The sequence below is a fragment of the Rhinopithecus bieti genome, unplaced genomic scaffold (assembly GCF_001698545.2).
Source record: "Rhinopithecus bieti isolate Rb0 unplaced genomic scaffold, ASM169854v2 scaffold_56806, whole genome shotgun sequence".
NCBI lineage: Eukaryota > Metazoa > Chordata > Mammalia > Primates > Cercopithecidae > Rhinopithecus > Rhinopithecus bieti.
Genome location: NW_016823424.1, coordinates 1,724,076 through 1,746,258, shown reverse-complemented (window position 1 = coordinate 1,746,258; position 22,183 = coordinate 1,724,076). Strand labels below are relative to the sequence as shown.

The window sequence follows — 22,183 nt, the reverse complement described above, 5'->3', positions numbered from 1 at the left end:
GAGAAAACAGTGAAAAATAAAGTAGAATAAGTAGATTAGCGTCAAAGCTGGGAGGGTCTTGAATGCCATTTTTAGGATGGTGTGATAGTGTTAAAGGTGACAGTGGCGTTTAGCAAAAGGGCCATGAGTACCTGAGTCCTGGTTGTCCCGGCCATATTTCTCCCCAGTGATGCCCTCAAGAGAGGTGTTAACAGGTTATTAACACCTGGGCTTGTACCCTGAACCTCAGTGTTCTGTGTTACGCTTGCCTTCAAACATGTTTTTCATATGCAGGTCAACCAGTCCAAAGCCCACATTCCCAACTACCTCCTTTATCTAACTCACTCACTAAGCCAATATTTCCCTGCCCTAAATCACCCCAGAGCCAGATACCAGACAAGTAGTTACCACGTCTGTAGGCCAGAGACTTCCAAAATTATTCAAACTCCCCAATCCTAAATTTGCTCAGACTTACCTATCCTGCCTCATTGCTTCCTTCCTTGGGAAACCATAGGCTCAGGCTAAACTTCCCCCCTCACTCCTTCTGCCTCCTGACCAACACTTATATTTCCCCATATGGCCCTCCATGGCATGGCAAGCCCACTCCTCTTGGGAACCGAAGTAATGAACTCTTCTTTCAAAGGCAGTTGCCTCTGTGTCTGTCACCTTACTGTGATCTGATTAAAACGAAATCCCAAGTACATTTTAAGACACCATCTTCTGGCCAGCCACATTGTTTAGAGCAGTGTTTCTCAAGCTTTACCACAGGACTCATTTCTGTTTTTCCTAATTCTTCATGAACTGATACTATTGTAAAATATAATAACAATCAATTTCTAGAAAAATCATCACATTCTTAGATGTTATGACTATGTCTGATTGTCATAAAAGTTTCTAAATGCCCCTCTCAGTTTCCTTACTTGTCTCATTGCAGACCAATAACAAGTCATGTACTAGCTGCCTGTGAATCACACCGAGTAGAGCTGGTTCAGGGGAATGAATCAGTGATTCAGTGGGGGTGCCCAAACATATCTGTAAGAAGAATAGTAAGCTTACCAATCCAGCAACATGGAAGAAGAACAGGCAAGGGCTTCCTCTGTTAAGTGCTCCTTTACCACACAGTGTATGTGTCCTTTTAACACACGGTGACAACATCTACTCATAAATGAGGCTCAGTCAACATTCTGGAATCTAACCAATGTAGCTCCTCCTCTCTGGTACAAGGATGAGGCAGAAAAACAAAATAAGTCAGGATAATCCTGTTTTCTAGAGACCTATATATAGCATATGGCGTGTATCTAACAATGACATTTATATAAAATTGTCTACGATTAGTGCTTTTCTTGATATGGTCCCCAGTGATCAAATTCATTTATTGCCTTAGAAGTTCATGGGTTGCTTAAAGCCAAAGCAGGAAAAGCCTACATAACAAGTGAAAGACACAGGTGAGAGAATGGAGTATGCAACTAGAATTATCCAAAGAAAATACACCAATCTGGGGACAGGGGCTTTGTACATTACAGGAAGAGACAGGAACTGAAGTATAGAACCAGAAATGGAATTGTAGCCAACAAAAAGATAAGGGCAGAAATGTTAAAGAGGAGCCCCAAGGCCCTTCCAGTGTTAGCATCAAAAGTATTAACAGGCTGGGCACGGTGCCTCACTCCTGTAATCCCAGCACTTTAGGAGGCCAAGGCAGGAGGATCACTTGAACCCAGGAGTTCAAGATCAGTCTGGACAACATAGAGACCCCATCTCTATTAAAAAAAAATTTTTTTTTTAATTAGCCAGGCATGGTGGCACATGCCTGTAGTCCTAGCTACTTGGAAGGCTGAGGCAGGAGTATGCAGTGAGCTATGATCATACCACTGTATTCCAGCCTGGGGAAAGAGTGAGACCCTGTCTCCAAAGAAGAAAAAAAGAAATATCAAGAAAGGTTTCTTTAGCACCCGTAATATATGCACTACATTGTCATAGTCTCAGCCCACAAAGAACCTTAACAGCCCAATCATTTTATAAGAGGGTTAAGTCCTAACCTCTAAGACAAAAATCTCTTATAATTAAAGATTATGGTCAGGCGCAGTGGCTCACGCCTGTAACCCCAGCACTTTGGGAGGCCAAGGCGGGTGGATCACCTGAGGTCAGGTGTTAGAGACCAGCCTGGCCAACATGGTGAAACCCTGTCTCTACTAAAAATACAAAAATTAGCTGGGCATGTTGGTGGGCGCCTGTAATCCCAGCTTCTCAGGAGGCTGAGGAGGAGAATTGCTTGAGCCCACGGGGGTGGAGGTTGCAGTGAGCCAAGATCGTACCGCTGCACTCCAACCTGAGTGAAAGAGTGAGACTCTGTTTAAAAATAAATAAATAAATAAATAAGGAAGATTGTCTAAGGGCAATCATTTGTCAAGTTTGTTTCTCTCAAAACAGTGTTCCTCAAATTGGGGTTGCATGCCCTTGGGGCACCTGAAGACTTGCCTAGCACAGTTTTAAGGAACCCAGTTTCTAAATCTTTAATTTATATATACCTGTGCCTCAGATCAGTCCTGTGGTCCAAAATCACACCATCTGCCTTTCCCTTTTCCCTCTTCATACCCTTCTCCCTCCCACTTTACAAAAGTAAGGCATACCTCTATCATCCCAAATCTTATGTGGTACATTGCCCTAAGGTATGTAAATCTTTGGAATGCCAAACAGAAGGACAATTGAAAATATTAATGTCTACAAAGTTTTCTTTAGTCCAGGAACCTTAAATCTATTGTAAGGTTTTTCTGAATTTATCTATTTTACGTATTTCTGTTAAGAGTGAAACAGAATTATTACTGGGGATGTTGAGATGTTTTAATTTCAGGAGATTGTTGCCCTTGCAATACATACTAATACATTTATTAATAGTGAAAATGGGATCATACTTTTCAAAGGAAAATAAATCTAAAGCAATTTAGCCAGTTGCTTTGACATTGAGGACTGACTGCTTATTAGATCATGTGGTTGAACATTCTCAGAAATGAGCTAAATCTGTGACTTTAAGGTAGATTTTGATAAAAATATATTTAAATCATGTGATAAGATAAAATCATATTAAAAAACAAATGTTGGCAGTGATGGAAAGACATTAATAATATTTTGATTATTTCAACCATCTGTTGGGTTAAACGAGCTTCTTTTAAATACAAGAGTAACTCATATGAGAATAACCCACACAATTATTAGTAAATAATAAAGCTTTTTTGATGTCCTCAGAAATCAAGAAAGGGAATGTATAGGTAACAAATCTTTTGGCAAATTGAGTTTTCAGTTCTTTGCTTTCAGTAAAATTGAAAAAAGACTTAATTGCCAGCCGATAGATTATTACAATAAATTTTGCTGACAGTTTGCTATATACTTTTGGTATATAACTTGGAAGGAGTCCAAAGAATTGAGTGACATTACTATAACAAAGTTTTTCCATTCCAAGATAATATTTATGTGAATAAGGTTTTAGCACATAAAATCGATTATTAGAAAGGTGGGGAGGATTGATGTTGAGCCATGTCTCATTCTAATAATAAGTAATACTACCAACAAATATTTAAACACCAGTTGAAAAGAAAATCTCATCCATCTTATTAAGAAATGCATTTTAATACAATTTTCTTTCTTAAGCCTATTACCTATAAAATACGTAATATATTTGTATAGCTTGATCAGCTGTATTCATAAGAATATTAATAAAAACTCAATCCAGGAGAATCTTTTAAATGTCTTAAAGACTCATGGTCATAGAAAATTTTTAAATATTAAGTACAGTTTATTTATAATTTTTTGTATAATTTGTTGGAATTGTAGCCAACAAAAAGATAAAGGCAGAAATGTTAAAACAGGAGCCTCATGGCCCTTCCAGTGTTAACATCAAAAGTATTAACAGGCTGGGCATGGTGCCTCACTCCTGTAATCCCAGCACTTTGGGAGGCCAAGGCAAGAGGATCACTTGAACCCAGGAGTTCGAGATTGGCCTGGGCAACATAGAGAAGTAAATTCAAGGGTGAGCAGTAAAATACATTAAAACATGAAAGTGTACATTTGAATAAAATTCCCTAGGGAATATGGAAAGGAAGTATGAAATTGAAGGAGAAGAATAAATAAGAAAAAATTTGTGCTAAAGAATTCTTTAAATAAATTTATTTACCATAAACTTAATGGTAAATAAGAGTTTTATTTAAAAATGTCAGTGCTGGACATTATATAACTTAGAGCTGTTTGAGAATTATATAGTTTACAACTATGTAAACTTTTGATGAAAAAATATGTTTAAAATGCGGTGGATAGAATACTATGCAACCATAAAAAAGGATGAGTTAATGTCCTTTGTAGGGATATGGATGAAGCTGGAAACCATCATTCTGAGAAAACTATCACAAGGACAGAAAACCAAACACCGCATGTTCTCACTCATAGGTGGGAATTGAACAATGAGAACACTTGGACATAGGGTGGGGAACAGCACACACCGGGGCCTGAGGTGTGTTGGGGACAGGGGGAGGGATAGCATTAGGAGAAATACCTAATGTAAATGACAAGTTAGTGGGTGCAGCACCATGGCACATGTATACATGTGTAACAAACCTGCACATTGTGCACATGTACCCTAGAACTTAAAGTATAATAATAAAATAGTTTAATAATAATAAATAATAAGTATATAAATATTAAAAGTAATAAAATAAAATAAAAAATATTTTAACTTAAAAACTAAAAAAGAAAAGGAAAAATAAATAAATAGATAAATAAAATGCAGTGGGAGGGGGCATACATAATTTTCAACTGAACTAAAAGGCTTGAAGACCACTCTTGTAGTACTATTTGACCAAGACATGTACTTGGAGAGAATGGCAAATGATACAAGCACATTTTATATTATGTCTTTTTGGCCGGGAGCGGTGGCTCATGCCTGTAATCCCAGCACTTTGGGAGGCCGAGGCGGGTGGATCACCTGAGGTCAGGAGTTCGAGACCAGCCTGGCCAACATGGCAAAACCCTGTTTGTACTAAAAATACAGAAATTAGCTGGGGCGTGGTGGTGGACGTCTGTAATCCCAGCTACTGGGGAGGCTGAGGCAGGAGAATCACTTGAACCCGGGAGTTGGAGGTTGCAGTGAGCCAAGATAGCGCCATTGCACTCTGGCCTGGGCCACAAGAGCAAAACTCCAGCTATATATATATATATATATATAATATTTATTTATTGTTATATATATAAAATAATAAATAAATTCCGTCTTTTTGCCCCGTGTGGCATAGACTAACTTAAGTTAAAGACACCTCCTCTGAGCCCATGGTAAAAAGAAATAAACAGCCATGTGCTTCTCCCTGGATAAGTTGCGTCTAACATGAGATAAAAGCGTCTTAGGGAGGCGTGCAAGAACAGTGGGTAAACGTTTTGCATCCGTAACTGGTCAAGCACAGGTAAGTAACAATGGGTGATGAACTGTAGCAGTCAACATGCACAACTGCTTTCTGGACACACTTGTGTTCTGATCACAGGACTGCGAGGGTGGGGCCGGCTGGGAACCTAACCACTTTGCTGGGTATAAAGGTCCACTCCCGTCTCATTTCCCTCTCCCTCTCTCTCCCTTTCTGCGCCTGCAGTCACTGCTCAGCATCCCAGGCTCGCCCTTCCTCTCTCGCCACAACAGCAAGAGCAGCATCTTCAGTTTCAGGGGACCTGGGCGGTTCCGAGACCCGGGCTCCGAGAATGAGTTCGCGGATGACGAGCACAGCACAGTGGAGGAGAGCGAGGGCCGCCGGGACTCCCTCTTCATCCCTATCCGGGCCCGCGAGCGCCGGAGCAGCTACAGCGGCTACAGCGGCTACAGCCAGGGCAGCCGCTCCTCGCGCATCTTCCCCAGCCTGCGGCGCAGCGTGAAACGCAACAGCACGGTGGACTGCAACGGCGTGGTGTCTCTCATCGGCGGCCCTGGCTCCCACATCGGCGGGCGTCTCCTGCCAGAGGTGAAAATTGATAAGGCAGCTACCGATGACAGTGTAAGGAAGAACAAAAATAGATCGAGGCTAGGCATGGCAGTCTCCCCAGCCCTTTCCCCTCCTCTTTCCCTGCTCTGCCCATCCCACTTGGTCTGTCTGGACCCCACTCCTGTTAAGACCACAGCCATTTCTGTGTTCTTCCTGGTCTACTTCTATTTCTCTCTTCAGTCCTCCCTCCCGGTATTACTCGCCCTATCTTCTCCTTTCCTTTATTCTTTGCTCTATTTTCCCCATCTTCCCTCCTTGTTTGACATTCCTTTTCTCCTATCAACTCCTTCCTTTATTTTACCGTTTTCTTTCTGTCCATCTTTATCTTTGCAAGTCTGTGTGCCTATGTTTCCCTCCGCCCACCTGCTTTGACTGAATGCCTCTGGCCCCGGAGCCTGCCCGGATGGAATGAGAATGCCATCGAGCCACCACCAATGACCAAGTCTGAGCCGGTTTGGAACTACCATTGCTTCTCTTCCCCCACGTCTTCTACCCTCCTAGAGAAACAGCTTGGAATTTAGAGATCTTATCCTTTAAACTTCAAAAGAGTAATTGAGTTTTGAATAATGTTCTAAGTCTCTTCTGCAAGAATGAGATGTGCTTTTTCTAAAGAGGAATGCTCATGTGATGTCAGGGTGGGAGGTGTGTACCAGCAGAGCCAGGCAAAGGAGAGGTTAAAGAGGCCAATAGGAAACTGGACCCGGACTTTTAAAAGGGATTGAAATTGAAATAAAGAAGGAAAAAGTGGGAGGTTGGGGCAAGAACACATTGTATATGGGGGAGGAAGGAAAAGGGAAGCAAAAGATGAATTTTAAATGTAATCAAATGTCAGGCTCTGGAGGAGTTGCATATAATAGCTTCACAAAATCAGTTATCTAGAGGTTTGGATAATGGTGCCCCTCTTTGGGAAGAGCTATCTCCTAACATTTCTTTAAATTCTAAGCTGTTTATACCTTTTTTTATTTTTAAATTCTTATAACCTCAGTGATCCTAATCCTTCATACCTCTAATTTCTAACTTTCCTCAGTCCCTCTTCAGCTGGTATAAGCTCCTTGAGATAGCATGTTAGTCTATTTCGTTCTTAACACTTCAGTTTCTTCTAACACAGCATGAAGATAGCCAATCCTTTAATTAGCATGATGCATGTATGGAGGAAAACTGGACAGTCATGGATAAAGTTTTCAGAATTATCTATTTTAAGCTTTTAGGGTAATTATTGAATGTATAGATAAAATATCAAAAGGCAATTTGTATGTGTTTGGGATTGTCTAGTCTCACCCTTCCCTTTTATTTAAAAGCAAAATACAGCTAGGCACAGTGGCTCACACCTGTAATCCCAGCACTTTGGGAGACTAAGAGGATCGCTTGAAACCAGGAGTTGGAGACAAGCTTGGCAACACAGTGAGACCCTGTTTGTACAAAAAATAAAAATAAAAAACATTGGCCAGGCATGGTGGCATGTGCCTATAGTCCCAGCTACTTGGGATGCTGAAGCAGGAGGATCACACTAGCCCAAGAGTTTGAGGTTACAATGAGCTATGATCGCTGCACTTCAGCCTGAGTGACAGAGTGAGACTGTATCAAAAATTGAAGAAAATAAAGCAAAATACTCTCCCCTTACATTTGTATAGCTTTTTATAAGCTACAAATTACTCTTACATGCATTATTTAATTTGTCCTAAATAAAAATTCTGGGTTGGGCGTGGTGGCTCACGCCGGTAATCCCAGCACCTTGGGAGGTCAAAGCGGGTAGATTGCTTGAGGCCAGGAATTCGAGACAAGCCTGGCCAAGATGGGTGAAACCCCATCTCTACTAAAAATACAAAAAATTAGCCGGATATAGGAGGCTGAGGCAGGAGAATCGCTTGAACCTGGGAGGGGAAGGTTGCAGTGAGCCAAGATTGCACCGCTGCACTCCAGCCTGGGCAACAGAGTGAGACTCCATCTTAAAAAAAAAAAAATCTGTAAGGGTGACTAAGTGAAGATTAATATTTCTGTTTTTCAGACAGGGAGAAGGTTCAGAGAATTTGTGTTCCTTTGGGTCTTACAGCTCATCACTGATAGAGCCAGAATCTCAGACCCCTCAGAGACCCTAATCTTCTGTGTGCCAGTTAATTTTAATTTGTTCTCTGCCTAGACACTTGGCCGTTGCTCTTCTGGAGACCTATTTATTTAAGATCAGCAACAGTAAGAACAATAATAATCCTCTGGTTTCTCTTCAGATCGTATAAATCTTTCACTTTTTATAACAATAATACACAGTGGCCTGGGCATGGTGGCTCACGCCTGTAATCCCAGCACTTTAGGAGGCTGAGGTGGGCAGATCACCTGAGGTGCGGTGTTTGAGACCAGCCTGGCCCACATGGCAAAACCTCCATCTCTACTAAAAATACAAAAATTAGCCAGGCGTGGTAGTGTGTGCCTGTAATCCCAGCTAATCGGGAACCCAAGGCATGAGAATCGCTTGAACCTGGGAGGCGGAGGCTGTAATGAGCCAAGATTGCGCCGTTGCACTCCAGCCTAGGCAAGAAGAGCAAGACTCTGTCTCAAAAAAGAAAAAAAAAAAAAACAGTAGCTCCAGATAGTTGGCCAAAATAAATGTTAGAGATACTTATCTTTATATTTAATTTTTATTTGATTTTCACTAATTCTGTGAACAGGGATAAATTTTGGTCTCCACAATTAGATAATTATGTTCTCTGAAAAAAACAAGAGATAATATCAATGACAAATGAAGGATGGATCAACATGGGCAGTAGAGTTGGGGCAATTCAAATGTTTAGAACCAAACTGAATTTTGATATACTGGCAGTTTTTAAAAATATTTAAGCCAAATAATGTAACTTGCCTTTTCTCTGACCAGAAAGGTATTAGAGAAGGTATTCAGGAAGAAGGAGCTTAAACTTCAGCTGAAGAGAGATGATCAGGTTTGGGGGTTTTGTTTTTGTTTTTTAGCACCTTCTGTTACACTGTGTGGGAGAAAAAATTGGGAGTCAGTGAAGCAGATGGCTGTGGAATGTAAGGCTTTCTGTACTGCTTTACACTGTGGTCTGTAAAGGTCTGCCTTTGGGCTGGGGGACCTACATACCCAATACCCTGTAAACACTTAGGAGGTTCTCTGTAGTGACCTCAAGTGAGGATGGTGACAGACTTGAGAATTCCCAAGGCCAGGAGGTCACAGTGGCAGGCATATGAGATAGGCAAGACCATATCATTCCCAAGAGCCTCATAACTAGGAAAAACTATTTTTATTTATGTATTTATTTATGTTATTAGAAGCCATAAAGAAACTGTTATGGCTGGTTGTTAATGGTGTGGGAAAATGCCTAAGTTACATTAATAGGCCCAAAGGAAGAAAACAGCAAAACACGATGCATATAGTTTGTGTGGTGTGATACCAAATTATATAAAGACAAACTACATAGAGAAAAAAGATGACCAGCCGAAAGTTAACAGTGGTTGCCTTTGAGAGAAGAAATTATTGACTTTTTCTTCCTTATACTTTTCTGTCCTTTCTGGTTTTCTGTAGTGGGCATAATGATTGTAGCCATCATATATTGAGTTCTTCTTATACTATGCTGAGTACTTTATATACATTATCTCATTTTATTCTTATAATCAGTTCATTCAGTAGGTGGTTTTATCCTATTAGCAGATGAGACTCAGAGAGCGCTCTAGTGACTTGGGGAATTGGACCTTAAACCAAGGTCTTTCTGATACCAAAAGGAACTTCCTGACACCTTAAATATTAGCTCCTTTAGAAAGTGGGAAAAACAGTCACTGTTTTAGAAGGACACAGTATATTAATAATTTTATATTACTCAGTGTTATAAATTTAATTATAAATTTAAAGAGATTCTAATTGTTTAATATCTCTTAAATTAACTGGAACCCCAAGCCAGATGAAAATTAATACCTCTTTGGGCTAGGATGTAGTGATTGTTACTAGCAAACACTTTGGATGCATCCGCAGCCAAGGATTAGCCTGAGCAATTAGAATGCTTCCAGTCGTGTATACTCTTGCTTCATTGAGTGGCACAGGAGCCCCTGATAGTGCACGCACTGGTCTCACACAATATTCCTGCTTAGGCTATGCCAAATCTATATTTTTCCTTCAGGCTTAAGTTAAGAAATAAGCTGTAAGAAAAAAAGACGTTCAGACATCACTTCATTAGATAGCCTCATCAAAAATTATTTTATAGCTTCATTAGTTATTCAGTTGTGATTGAGTGTTGAGATTTTTTGATCGTTTTGGAATTTCACCCTTGCTTTTTGCTGAAGCAGAGGATAAAGGAACTTTTTCCTGCATCTCCATCTCTGAGCTGGAAAAGTAGATGAGAATCATTGCTCTTCACTCATTGCTACTGGCAATCCAGAAATCACATGCAATTGAGAAATCATGTTGAGGTACCTTGCAAATGTATAAGTGTTATCTCATTTAATGCTCACAGCCCCGACCTTATGAAACAGATACTGCTATTGGCTGTGTCTGACTGAAGAGAAGCCAAGGCTTAGAGGAATAAAGTAACTTGTCCAAGATTGCACAGTAAGCAGTAGAGTTAGGACTGAATCCAAGCAATCTAACTCCTAAGCTTTTACCATTAACCATTACAATATACTAACTCTGAAGCCCAAGTTCTGTATTTATGCATATGATCCTGGGAAATTAAACTTCTCTAAGCCATTTTCTTCTCTGTAAAAAAGAAATAAAAGGACCTCTGTTATAGGGCTGTTGTGAAGATAAAATATATATATGTTATTCATATATAATATGCTTCATATATAAAATGTGAACCATATTGTGTGGCCCATTCTTGCTGTTCGGAAAGCCAATTTTCATTCCTTTTCTTACACACTTTTGGCCCTGATAGCTGTGAGAAGTAAACAGTACCGAATTGCTTGACTTGGAGAAGGTGAGGCTCCTTCTAAAAATCGTTTGTTTGAGAAAGAGAAATTATTATACAATTATTTTAAAGCAAAACACTATGCAAATTTGAGAAAGGCTTGGGAAGGGGATTATGGCTAGGTTCTAAGGACACTTATAAAATGCTATAAATTTTAATTCCAAGAAAGGTGACTGGCTAATAAACTTCCAATTATGTATTTCCATGTGAAAACAATTTAGAATCAATAAGAAGTCAAGCTTCCTTGGGCAGTTCTTCAGAAATGTGGGCAGAATCTGCCATCTACAGCTGTTGTAGGATATTTCTTTGAGAAGTATTGCTGTAATTTAGGAGGTTGGAAGTCAGTGGATAAATGCCCAAATAAACAGCATTTGGGTTAAGAGAAATGGAACAAACTTGTACTGGGTTTAACTTTCAAAGAACTTACTTAAGGTTCTCAGTTGCTTCCTCAGTTACTGAGGGTTTGCCTCCAAGGCTTCTTACAGGTTGAATTAAAAAAAAAACAACAACAACAAGGCTCCTAACTTTAAAATGTTAATTCTCCTCCCCAGTCACCAACATAACATAAAACAAACACAACATAAAACAAAAAAAATACACCTCCATGTACAAAAACAAAAACGAAAAGCACTGAAGAGATAGAGAAGGAGAGGGAAAGGGTGTGTGATCTTTCCTGTGGCCTTTGGATCTCAACATAGTTGAAGGAAGAAGCCCTCTTCCCACTGCCAGGTGATGAGAATTGAGCAACTGAGCCTGTAACGAAGGTACATCTCACAGAAGCCCAAGCAGAATTCTAGGTGGAAGCTGACTATGAGAAGCTGACAGTGAAGCTGCTTTACCTGGGAGAGAGGCTCCTCCAGATTTTCTTCCCTTCAGTTGTCTGTGATTTAACATAAGAAACAGTAGCTCATGCCTATTAATCCCAGCACTTTGGGAGGCCGAGGAGGGTGGATCGTTTCAAGTCAGGAGTTTGAGACCAACCTGACCAACCTGGTGAAACCCTGTCTCTACTAAAATACAAAAATTAACCAGGCATGGTGGCAGGTCCCTGTAATCTCAGCTATTTGAGAGGCTGAGGCAGGAGAATCACTTGAACCTAGGAGGCGGAGGTTACAGTGAGCGAAGATTGCGCCACTGTACTCCAGTCTGGGTGACAGGGCGAGACTCTGTCTCAAAAAAAAAAAAAAAAAAAAAAAAAAAGAGAGAAAGAATAGCCAAGAACCTAGCCTTTCAATCCCAGCTTTCAAAACCTTACTTAGGGAAGAAGGCCTGCCCACCCCTCTTGGTGTACCCTAACTTTAACAGATTAGATTTTCCTGGTAGTACAAATATGTTATTCTCTGGACACCATCTTAGCCCCCTCTTAGCACTTTTAGTGATGTCCTTCATAGACAATTTTAGTTTGTGTCATGTTAGTTAACACTGGCGAATATATGTTGCCCCCTCTCTCTCCATCAATCAGCCTATTTTGATGAATACTATGAGATATCTACAAATGGACAATGACTAGACATATATAAAAATAGAACGTTGACCTATGACCTGCCCAAGAAACCAATCCCCTTATCTACAATAAACAGTCCAAGAAGCCAGCATGTTGTAAGTCAAACTTGCAGGAAGCCAGGTTGCTCTCTCTGATGACAATCCAGGAAGCTAAATAATAATTTCTGTAGCAATAGTCCCCTAATGGGAGCTAGGCATGGTGGCCCATAGCTGTAATCCCAACACTTTGGGAGGCTGAGGCAGGAAAATTGCTTGAACTCAGGAGTTTGAGACTAGCCTGGGCAACATAGTGAGACCTCATCTCTACAAAAAAATTAAGAAATTAGCTGGGTGTGGTGACACATACCTGTAGTCCCAGCTACTTGGGAGGCTAAGATGGGAGGATCACTTGAGCCTGGGAGGTCAAGGCTGCCGTGAGCAGTGATCACATCACTGTACTCCAGCCTGGGCAACAGAGGTAGATCCTGTTTCCCAAATAAAAAAAAAAAAAAGTTCCCAAATGGCCAGGACTTAATAACTGACAGCTTTCCTTACTTTTTGTTCCCATTTTCAACTTAGGTTCAACCAGAGAGAGCCAAACATACACCCACCAACCCTCATATGAGATGTCCCACTTTTTATTACGTTGCCTCCAGCTTCCTCATGCCAACAACCTCCAATCAAGCCACATTTGAAGCCTTCCCTTTTCTCACCTATAAATCTTTGCCACTCCTCTGTCTGCCTTTGAGTTTCTGCCAAAACACAAATGGCAGTTATGGTGGCTGACTTACTTGGTGTAGCAAGGTCTAAATAAATAGCCTTTGCTTTTCTCATTTGGTTGATCTTTATTTCCACAATACAGATAATATTTTTTTTGACTTTTTATTATTGATTTGTTAGTTTTTTATGTTCCAAATACAAGTCAGATATAAAAATGTTTAATGTTAATGAAGTTCAGTATATCAATTTTTTCTTTTATGATATGGCTTTTTGCATCCTGTTCAAGGATGCCTACCCCCAAGAACATGAAGATATTTTACTTCTGTAAGTTTTATGGTTCTGAGTTTTACTTTTAGGTCTCCAATTTATCTCAAATTAATTTTTGTGTGTGAAATGAGATAGAAGTCAACCTGTATAGATATCCAGTCTGTTAGCACCATTTGTTCAAGAGACTTTCCTTTCTCTGTTGAAGTGACTTGGCACCTTGGACAAAAATCAATTGATGTATATGTGTGGGTCTATTTCTGGACTCTGTTCTGTTCCCTTGATCTGTTTGTCTATGCTTATGCCAATATACATTTGTCTTGAGTATTGTAACTTTAATTCTTGAAATGAGGTAGTATTAGCCCTAAGAACAAAAAATAATATTTTTAAGATTATTATGTAGCATCTCAAGAGATTATTTTCCTATTCTAGAACCTTTGCATGTCCTTATAAAATTTTATTTAATTTTTAAGTTTTGTGGGTACATAGTAGGTATATATATTTATGAGGTACATGAGATACTTTGATACAGGCATGCAATGCTTAATGATCACATTATGAAAAATGGGGTATCCATCCCCTCAAGTATTCTTTGTATTACAGACAATCCAGTTATATTCTTTTAGTTATTTTCAAAAGTAGAATTAAATTATTTTCACTATAGTCACCCTGTTGTACTATCAAGTAGTAGGTCTTATTCTTTCTTTCTAATTATTATTTTTTTGAACCCATAAACTACCTCCACCTCCCCACTACCCTGCCCCACTACCCTTCCCAGGCTTTGGTAACCATCCTTCTACTTTCTATCCCCAGGAGTTCAATTGCATTGATTTTTAGATCCCACAGATAAGTGAGAACATGTGATATTTGTCTTTCTGTGCCTGGCTTATTTTGCTTAATATAATGACTTTCAGTTCTATCCATGTTGTTGTAAATGACAGGATCTCAGTCTTTTTTCATGTCTGAATAGTACTCTGTGGTGTGTAAGTACCACATTTTCTTTCTCCATTCATCTGTTGATGGACACTTAGGTTACTTCCAAATCTTGGCTGTTGTGAACAGTGCTGCAACAAACTTGGGAATGCAGATAGTGCAAATATCTCTTTGATATACTGATTTCTTTTTTTCCTTTTTCTTCTTCTTCTTCTTCTTTTTTTTTTTTTTTTTGAGACAGTCTCACTCTGTCGCCCAGGCTGGAGTGCAATGGCACAATCTCAGCTCACTGCACTGTAACCTTCACCTCCTGGGTCCTATGTTCAAGCAATTCTGCTGCCTTAGCCTCCCAAGTAGCTGGGATTACAGGCATGAGCCACCGCTCCTGACCGGATATACTGATTTCTTTTCTTTTGGGTATATACCCAGTAGTGGGATTCCAGATCCTAAGGTAGCTCTCTTTTTAGTTTTTTGAGGAACTTCCAAACTGTTCTCCATAGTGGTTGTACTAATTTACTTTCCCACCAACAGTGTACAAGGATTCCCTTTTCTCCACATCCTCTCCAGCATTTATTATTGCCTATCTTTTGGATAAAAGCCATTTTAACTGGCGTGAGATTATCTCTCATTGTAGTTTTGATTTGCATTTCTCTGATGATCATGATGTTAGACACCTTTTCATATACTTGTTTGCCATTTGTATGTCTTCTTTGGAGAAATGTCTATTCAAATATTTTGCCAGTTTTTAAATTGGATTATTCTGTTTTTTCCTATAGAGTTTTCCTATAGAGTTCTTTGAGCTCCTTATGTATTCTGGTCACTAACCTCTTGTCAGATGGATGGTTTTCAGATATTTTCTCCTATTTTTTGGGTTGTCTGCTCACTTTGTTGATTGTTTCCTTGCTGTGCAGAAGCTTTTTAACTTGATGTGATCCCATCTGTCCATTTTTGCTTTGGTTGGCTGTGCTTGTGGGGTATTACTCAAGAAATTTTTACCCAGACCAAACTCTCCACTCCTGGAGAGTTTCCTCAATGTTTTCTTATAGTAGTTTTTGAGGTCTTAGACTTACATCTTTAATTCATTTTGATTTGACTTTTGTACATGGCGAAAGGGGACTAGTTTCATTCTTCTGCATATGGATATCGAGTTTTCCCAAAACCATTTATTGATGAGACTGTCTTTTCCCCAGTGTTTATTCTTGGCACTTTTGTTGACAATGAGTTCACTGTAGGTGTGTGGGTTTGTTTCTGGGTTCTCTATTCTGTTCCATTGGTCTGTGTGTCTGTTTTATGCCAGTACCATGCTGTTTTGGTTGCTATAGCTCCATTGTATAATTTAAAATCAAATAATGTCATTCCTCCAGTTTTGTTCTTGTTGCTTAGGATTGCTTTGGCTGTTCTGGGTCTTTTGTGATTTTATATAAATTTTAGGATTGTTTTTTCTGTTTCTGTGAAGAACACCATTGGTATTTTAATAGGGATTACACTGAATCTGTAGATTGCTTTGACTAATATGGACAGTTTAACAATATTGAACAATCCATGAACATGGAATATCTTTCCAGTTTTTTGCGTCCTCTTCAATTTCTTTCATCAGTGTTTTCTAGTTTTCATTGTATGAAGGGGTGGCCTGCCCCTCCACACCTGTGGGTGCTTCTCGTTAGGTGGAACGAGAGACTTGAGAAAAAGAATAATACACAGAGACAAAGTATAGAGAAAGAAAAGCGGGGCCTAGGGGACCGGTGCTGTGCTTACAGAGGACCCACACCGGCACCAGCCCCTGAGTTCCCTCAGTATTTATTGCTCAAAAGATAAGGGAGTAAATCAGCAGTAAGACATACAGATACACGGAGATGTTCCATTTGCCCAGGGACGGGCAGGAGACAGATGTTTTTCTTTTACTGAGATTTAAGAGAATGGTACTGACCTTCAACCACAAGCAGGCTTTAAGCATTTGCCTAACAAAGCACATTCCTTACAGCCCAAAATCTTTTTAACCTTAATTACCACAGCAATGTCTCTAGCAAGGACAGGATCGGGGGTAGAGTCACAGATTAACAGCATCTCAAATACAGAGCCAAATGGAGTCTCTTAAATTTACTTCTTTCTATATAAACACACTAACAAGCCGACCTCTCTTTTCCCCACAATTGTAGAGATGTTTTATTTCTTTTGTTAATTCCTAGGTATTTAATTTTATTTGTGGCTCTTATAAATGGGATTACTTTTTTTATTTCTTTTTCAGATTGATCACCTTTGGCATATAGAAATGCTACTGGTTTTTTTATGTTGATTTTATGTCCTGCAACTTTACTGAATTTATCAGTTCTAAGAGTTTTCTGTTGGAGTCTTTGAATTTTTCTAAGTATGAAATCATATCACCTGTAAACAAGGATAATTTGACTTCTTCCTTTCTAATTTGGATGCCCTTTATTTCTTTTTCTTGTCCAATTGCTCTAAGTAGGACTTCCAGTACTATGTTGAGTAATAGTGGTGAAAGTGAGCATTCTTGTTGTGTTTCAGATCTTAGAGGAAAGACTTTCAGTTTTTCCCCATTCAGTATATTAGCTGAGGGTCTGTCACATATGGCTTTTGTTATGTTGAGGTATGTTCCTTCCATACCTAGTTTTTTGAGGGTTTTTAACCACGAAGGATGTTGAATTTTATAAAATGCTTTTTCAATGTCAATGGAAATAATCGTATGGTTTTTGTTCTTTATTCTGTTGATATGATGTATCACACTGATTGATTTGCATATGTTGAACCATTCGTGCATCCCAGAGATAAATCCCAGTTGGTAATGATGAATGATCTTTTTAATGTGTTGAGCTTGGTTTGCTAGTATTTTGTTGGTTTTTTTGGGAAATATATTTTTGCATCAATATTCATCAGAGATGTTAGCCTGTTTTCTTTTTTTTTGATATTTCTATGTCTGGTTTTAGTATCAGAGTAATACTGGCCTCGTAGAATGAGTTTGGAAGTTTCTTTCCTCTTTTATTTTTCAGAATATTTTAAATAGGATTGGCATTAGTTCTTCTTTAAATGTTGGTTAGAACTCAGCAGTGAAGCCATCAGGTCCTGAGTTTTCTTTACTAAGTGGCTTTTATTACAGCTTCAATCTTGTTACTTGTTATTGGTCTGTTCAGGTTTTGGATTTCTTCATGGTTCAGTTTTGGTAGGTTGAATGTGTCTAGGAATTTATTCACTTTCTCTAGATTTTCCAATTTATTGGCATGTAGTTGCTCATAGTAACCACTAATGCTACTTTGAATTTCTGTGGTATCAGTTGTAATGTTTCCTTTTTCATTTCTGATTTTATTTATTTTGGTCTTCTCCCTTTTTTTCTTCATTAGTCTGGCTAAATGTTTGTCAGTTTTGTTTATCTTTCCAAAAGATAGACAACCTCTTGTTTCATTGATCTTTTGTGTTTTCTTCATTTCACATTCATTTATTTCTGCTCTGATCTTTATTATTTCTTCTACTAATTTGGGGTTTTGTTTGCCCTTTTCTAGTCAAGATGCACCATTAGGTTATTAATTTGAAGTTCTTCTTTTTTGTTGTAGGTACTGATAGCTTTAAACTTCCCTCTTAGTAGTGCTTGTGCTGTATCCCATAGGTTTTGTTATGTTGTGTTTCTGCTGTTTGTTTCAAGAAACTTTTCAGTTTCCTTCTTAAGTTCTTCATTGACTTTTTCCCACTGGTCATTCAGGAGCATATTGAATCTCAATGTGTTTGTATCATTTCCAAAATTCCTCTTGTTGCTTTCTAGTTTTATTCAAAGATGTTTGACATTGTGGTCAAAAATGCTTGATATTTCAAATTTTTTGAGTATTTTAAGACTTATTTGTGACCTAACATATGGCCTATCCTTGAGAATAATCCATGTGATAAGGGAAATAAGGTGTATTCTGTAGCCTTTGGATGAAATGTTCTGTAAATATCTATTAGGTCTATTTGTTCTATTTGGTCATCCTTAGTATAGGTTAAGCCCAGTGTTTCTTGGTTGAGTTTCTGTCTGGGAGATCTGTCCAGTGCTGAAAGTGGGATGTTGAAGTCTCCAGCTGTTATTGTATTGAGGTCTCTCTCTCTTTGAGACAAGGTCTTGCTCTGTTATCCAGGCTGGAGTGCAGTGGTGTGATCTCAGCCCACTGCAGCCTCGACTTTACAGGTTCAAGTGATCCTCCTGCCTCAGCCCTCTGATTAGCTGGGACTACAGGCATACACCACCATGCCTGGCTAATATTTGTATTTTTTTGTAGAGACAGGGTTTTGCCATGTTTCCCAGGCTGGTCTCAAACTTCTGGGCTCCAGAAACCCACCCACCTGGGCCTCCCAAAGTGCTGGGATTCTAGCATGAGCTATTGTGCCTAGCCTGAGGTCTGTTTCTTTAGCTATAATAATATTTGCTTTACATATTTGGGTGTTCCAGTGTTGGGTGCATGTATATTTATAATCATTATATCCTTTTGCTAGACTGACCCCTTTATCATTATGTAATAGCGGTCTCTGACTCTTCTTATTATTTTTGTCTTAAAATCTATTTTTTCTAATGTAAGTATAGCCACTACTTCTGCTCTTTTTTGGTTTCCATTGACACAGAATATCTTTTTCCATCCGTTTATTCTCAGTCTGTGTATCTTTATAGGTGAAGTGTGTTTCTTGTAGGCAACAGATCATTGGGTCTTTTTTCCATGCATTTAGCCACTCTGTATCTTTTTATTGGAGAGTTTAGTTTATTTACATTCAATGTTATTATTGAAAAGTTGGGACTTACTCCTGCCGTTTTGTCGTTTGTTTTCTGGTTGTTTTGTGGTCTTCTTTTACTTCTTCCCTTCCTTCCTTGTCTTCCCTTTAGTGAAGGTTATTTTCTCTGGTGGTATGACTTAATTTCTTGCTTTTTATTTTTTGTGTATCCGTTGTGTGTTTTTCAATTTGAGGCTACCATGAGGCTTGCAAATATTATTAATGTCTTATAACCCATTATTTTATTTTATTTTATTTATTTTTTGAGACGGAGTTTCATTCTTGTTGCCCAGGCTGGAGTGCAATGGTGTGATCTTGGCTTACTGCAACCTCTGCTTCCTAAGTGATTCTCCTGCCTCAGCCCCTCCCAAGTAGCTGGGATTACAGGCATGTGCCACCATGCCTGTCTAATTTTGTATTTTTAGTAGAGATGGGCTTTCTCCATGTTGGTCAGACTGGTCTCGAACTTCTGACCTCAGGTGCTCTGCCCACCTCGGCCTCCCAGAGTGCTGGGATTACAGGCGTGAGCCACTGCGCCTGGCATAACCCATTGTTTTAAACTGATGACAACTTAACACTGATTGCATAAACAAACATGCAAAAAGAAAACTAATAAAAACTGTACACTTGAACTTTATCCCTCTGCTTTTTAACTTTTTGTTGTTTCTCTTTATGCCTTATTGTACTGTCTGTCTTTAAAAGTTGCTGTAGTTATTATTTATATTGACTTATCATAACAGTGTAATTGGGAGTTTACATGCCATAATTATAGTTCTACAATATTCTGTGTTTTTCTGTATGCCTACTATTACCAGTGAGTTTTGTATCTTCAGATGATTTCTTCTTGCCATTAATATCCTCTCTTCTTTCAGGTGGAAGAACTCCTTTTAGTAGTTCCTGTAGGACAGGTCTGGTGTTGATGAAATCTCTCGTCTTTTGTTTGTCTCGAAGGTCTTTATTTCTCCTTCACGCTTGAAGGATATTTTTACCGGATATAGTGTTCTAGGGTAAAGGTTTCTTTCCCTCAGCACTTTAAATACATCATTACCACTTTCTCCTAGCCTGTAAGGTTTTCACTGAAAGGCCTGCTGCTATATTTATTGGAGCTCCATTGTATGTTTTTTTTTTTTTTCTTTTCTCTTGCTGCTTTTAGGATCCTTTCTTTATCCTTGACCTTTGGGAGTTTTGTTATTAGATGTCTTGAGGTAGTCTTCTTTTGGTTAAATCTGCTTAGTGTTCTATAATCTTCCTGTACTTGAATGTTTATATCTTTCTCTAGATTTGGCAAGTTTTCTGTTATTATTCCTTTGAATAAACTTTCTATCCTTATCTCTTTCTCTACATCCTCTTTAAGACCAGTAACTCTTAGATTTTTCCCTTTGAGGCTATTTGCTAGATCTTGCAGGTGTGCTTCATTCTTTTTTTTTTTTTCTTTTGTCTCCTCTGAGTATTTTCAAATAGCCTGTCTTCAAGCTCATTAGTTCTTTCTTCTGTCTGATCAATTCTGTTATTAAGAGACTCTGATGCATTATTTAATATTCAGTTGCATTTTCCAACTGTAGAGTTTCTGCTTGTTTTTAATTATCTCAGTCTCTTTGTTAAATTTATCTGATAGAATGCTGAATTCCTTCTCTGTGTTATCTTGAATTTCCTTGAGTTTCCTCAACATAGCTCTTTTGAATTCCCTGTCTGAGAGATCACATATCTCTGTTTCTCCAGGATTGGTCTCTGGTACCTTATTTAGTTCTTTTGGTGAGGCCATGTTTTCCTGTATGATCTTGATGCTTGTAGATGTTTGTTGGTGTTTGGGCATTGACAAGCTAGGTATTTATTATAGTCTTCGCAATCTGGGCTTACTTGTGCATGTCCTTCTTAAGAAGGCTTTCCAGGTAGGTATTCGAAGGAATTTGAGCCCCAAGTCCAATAATGCTGTGTTTTTTGCGGATTAATAGAAGTGCCACCTTGGTGGTCTGGGATAATAAAGATCTGGAAGAATTCTCTGGATTACGAGGCAAAGATTTGTTCTTTTCCCTTACTTTCTCCCAAAGAAATGAAGTCTCTTTCTCAGTGCTGAGCCACCTTGAACTGGAGTGTGTTGATGTAAGCACTCCTCTGGCCATTACTACTGGGACTGCTGCCAGCACAGCACAAGGTCTTGCCCAAGGCCCGCTGTAACCACTACATGGCTGCCACCTATGTTCACTCAAGGCCCTAGGGCTCTACAGTCAGCAGGTGGTGAAGCCAGCCAGATTTGTGTCCTCTCCTTCAGGGCAGCAAGTTCCCCCAGGTCCCAGGTGGGTCCAGACATGTTGTCTGGAAGCCAGAGATTGGAGCTAAAAGTCTTAGAGATTTCTTAGCACTTTGAGAAGCCAACGTGGGTGTATCACCTGAAGCCAGGAGTTTGATACCAGCCTGGCCAACATGGCTAAACCCGTCAAGAGGACAGGGACCATGTTGTATGTCTTGTTCACCACTGTATCCACACCACTTAGCACACAATAAGTATTTGTTTAAATAAAATTAAATTTTAGCTGGGCGTGGTGGCTCACGTCTATAATCCCAGCACTTTGGAAGGCTGAGGTGGGAGGATCACTTGAGGCCAGTAGTTGCAGACCAGCCTGGACAACATGGCAAAACCCTGTCTTTACTAAAAAATACAAAAATTAGCCAGGTGTGCTTGTGTATGCCTGTAATCCCAGCTATTCAGGAGGCTGAGGTGGGAGAATTGCTTGAACGTCAGAGACAGAGGTGCGGTAAGCCAAGATCATGCCACTGCACTCCAGCCTAAGTGACATAGCAGACTCTCTCAAAAAACAAAAACAAAAAACCTTAGAGATTTGCCTGATGTTCTGTTCTGCAGCTATGCTGGCACTCAAACCACATTACAAAGTCCTTCCTGCTCTTCCCTCCTTTTTCCATAGGCAGGAAGCCTCTTCCTATGGCAACCACCACAAGTCATTCTTACATACACAAATGTTAGTATAGTAATGCAGCAAGGAATTCCCAGGGAAATCGGTTTTTTTTTTTCTTGCACTTCTTCTGTGGCTTTGCCAAACAAACAAAACAAACAAGACCCCGAGATCACTGATCCAAATCTGAATCAGTGAAGTGGTCTGATGAAACACGCTTTTTTTTTTTTTTTTTTTTTTT

At 39.3% G+C, this 22,183-nt stretch overlaps 1 protein-coding gene across 2 annotated transcripts in view; it reads left to right on the top strand.

Annotated features, from left to right (window-relative positions):
- Positions 1-22,183, top strand: part of SCN8A (sodium voltage-gated channel alpha subunit 8) — a 218,556-nt gene that overhangs the window by 128,698 nt on the left and 67,675 nt on the right. For both annotated transcript variants that reach the window (XM_017861547.1, XM_017861546.1), the window contains exon 12: positions 5,604-5,966. In XM_017861547.1, the coding sequence (XP_017717036.1) occupies positions 5,604-5,966 (363 nt within the window). The remainder of the gene's footprint in view (positions 1-5,603; positions 5,967-22,183) is intronic.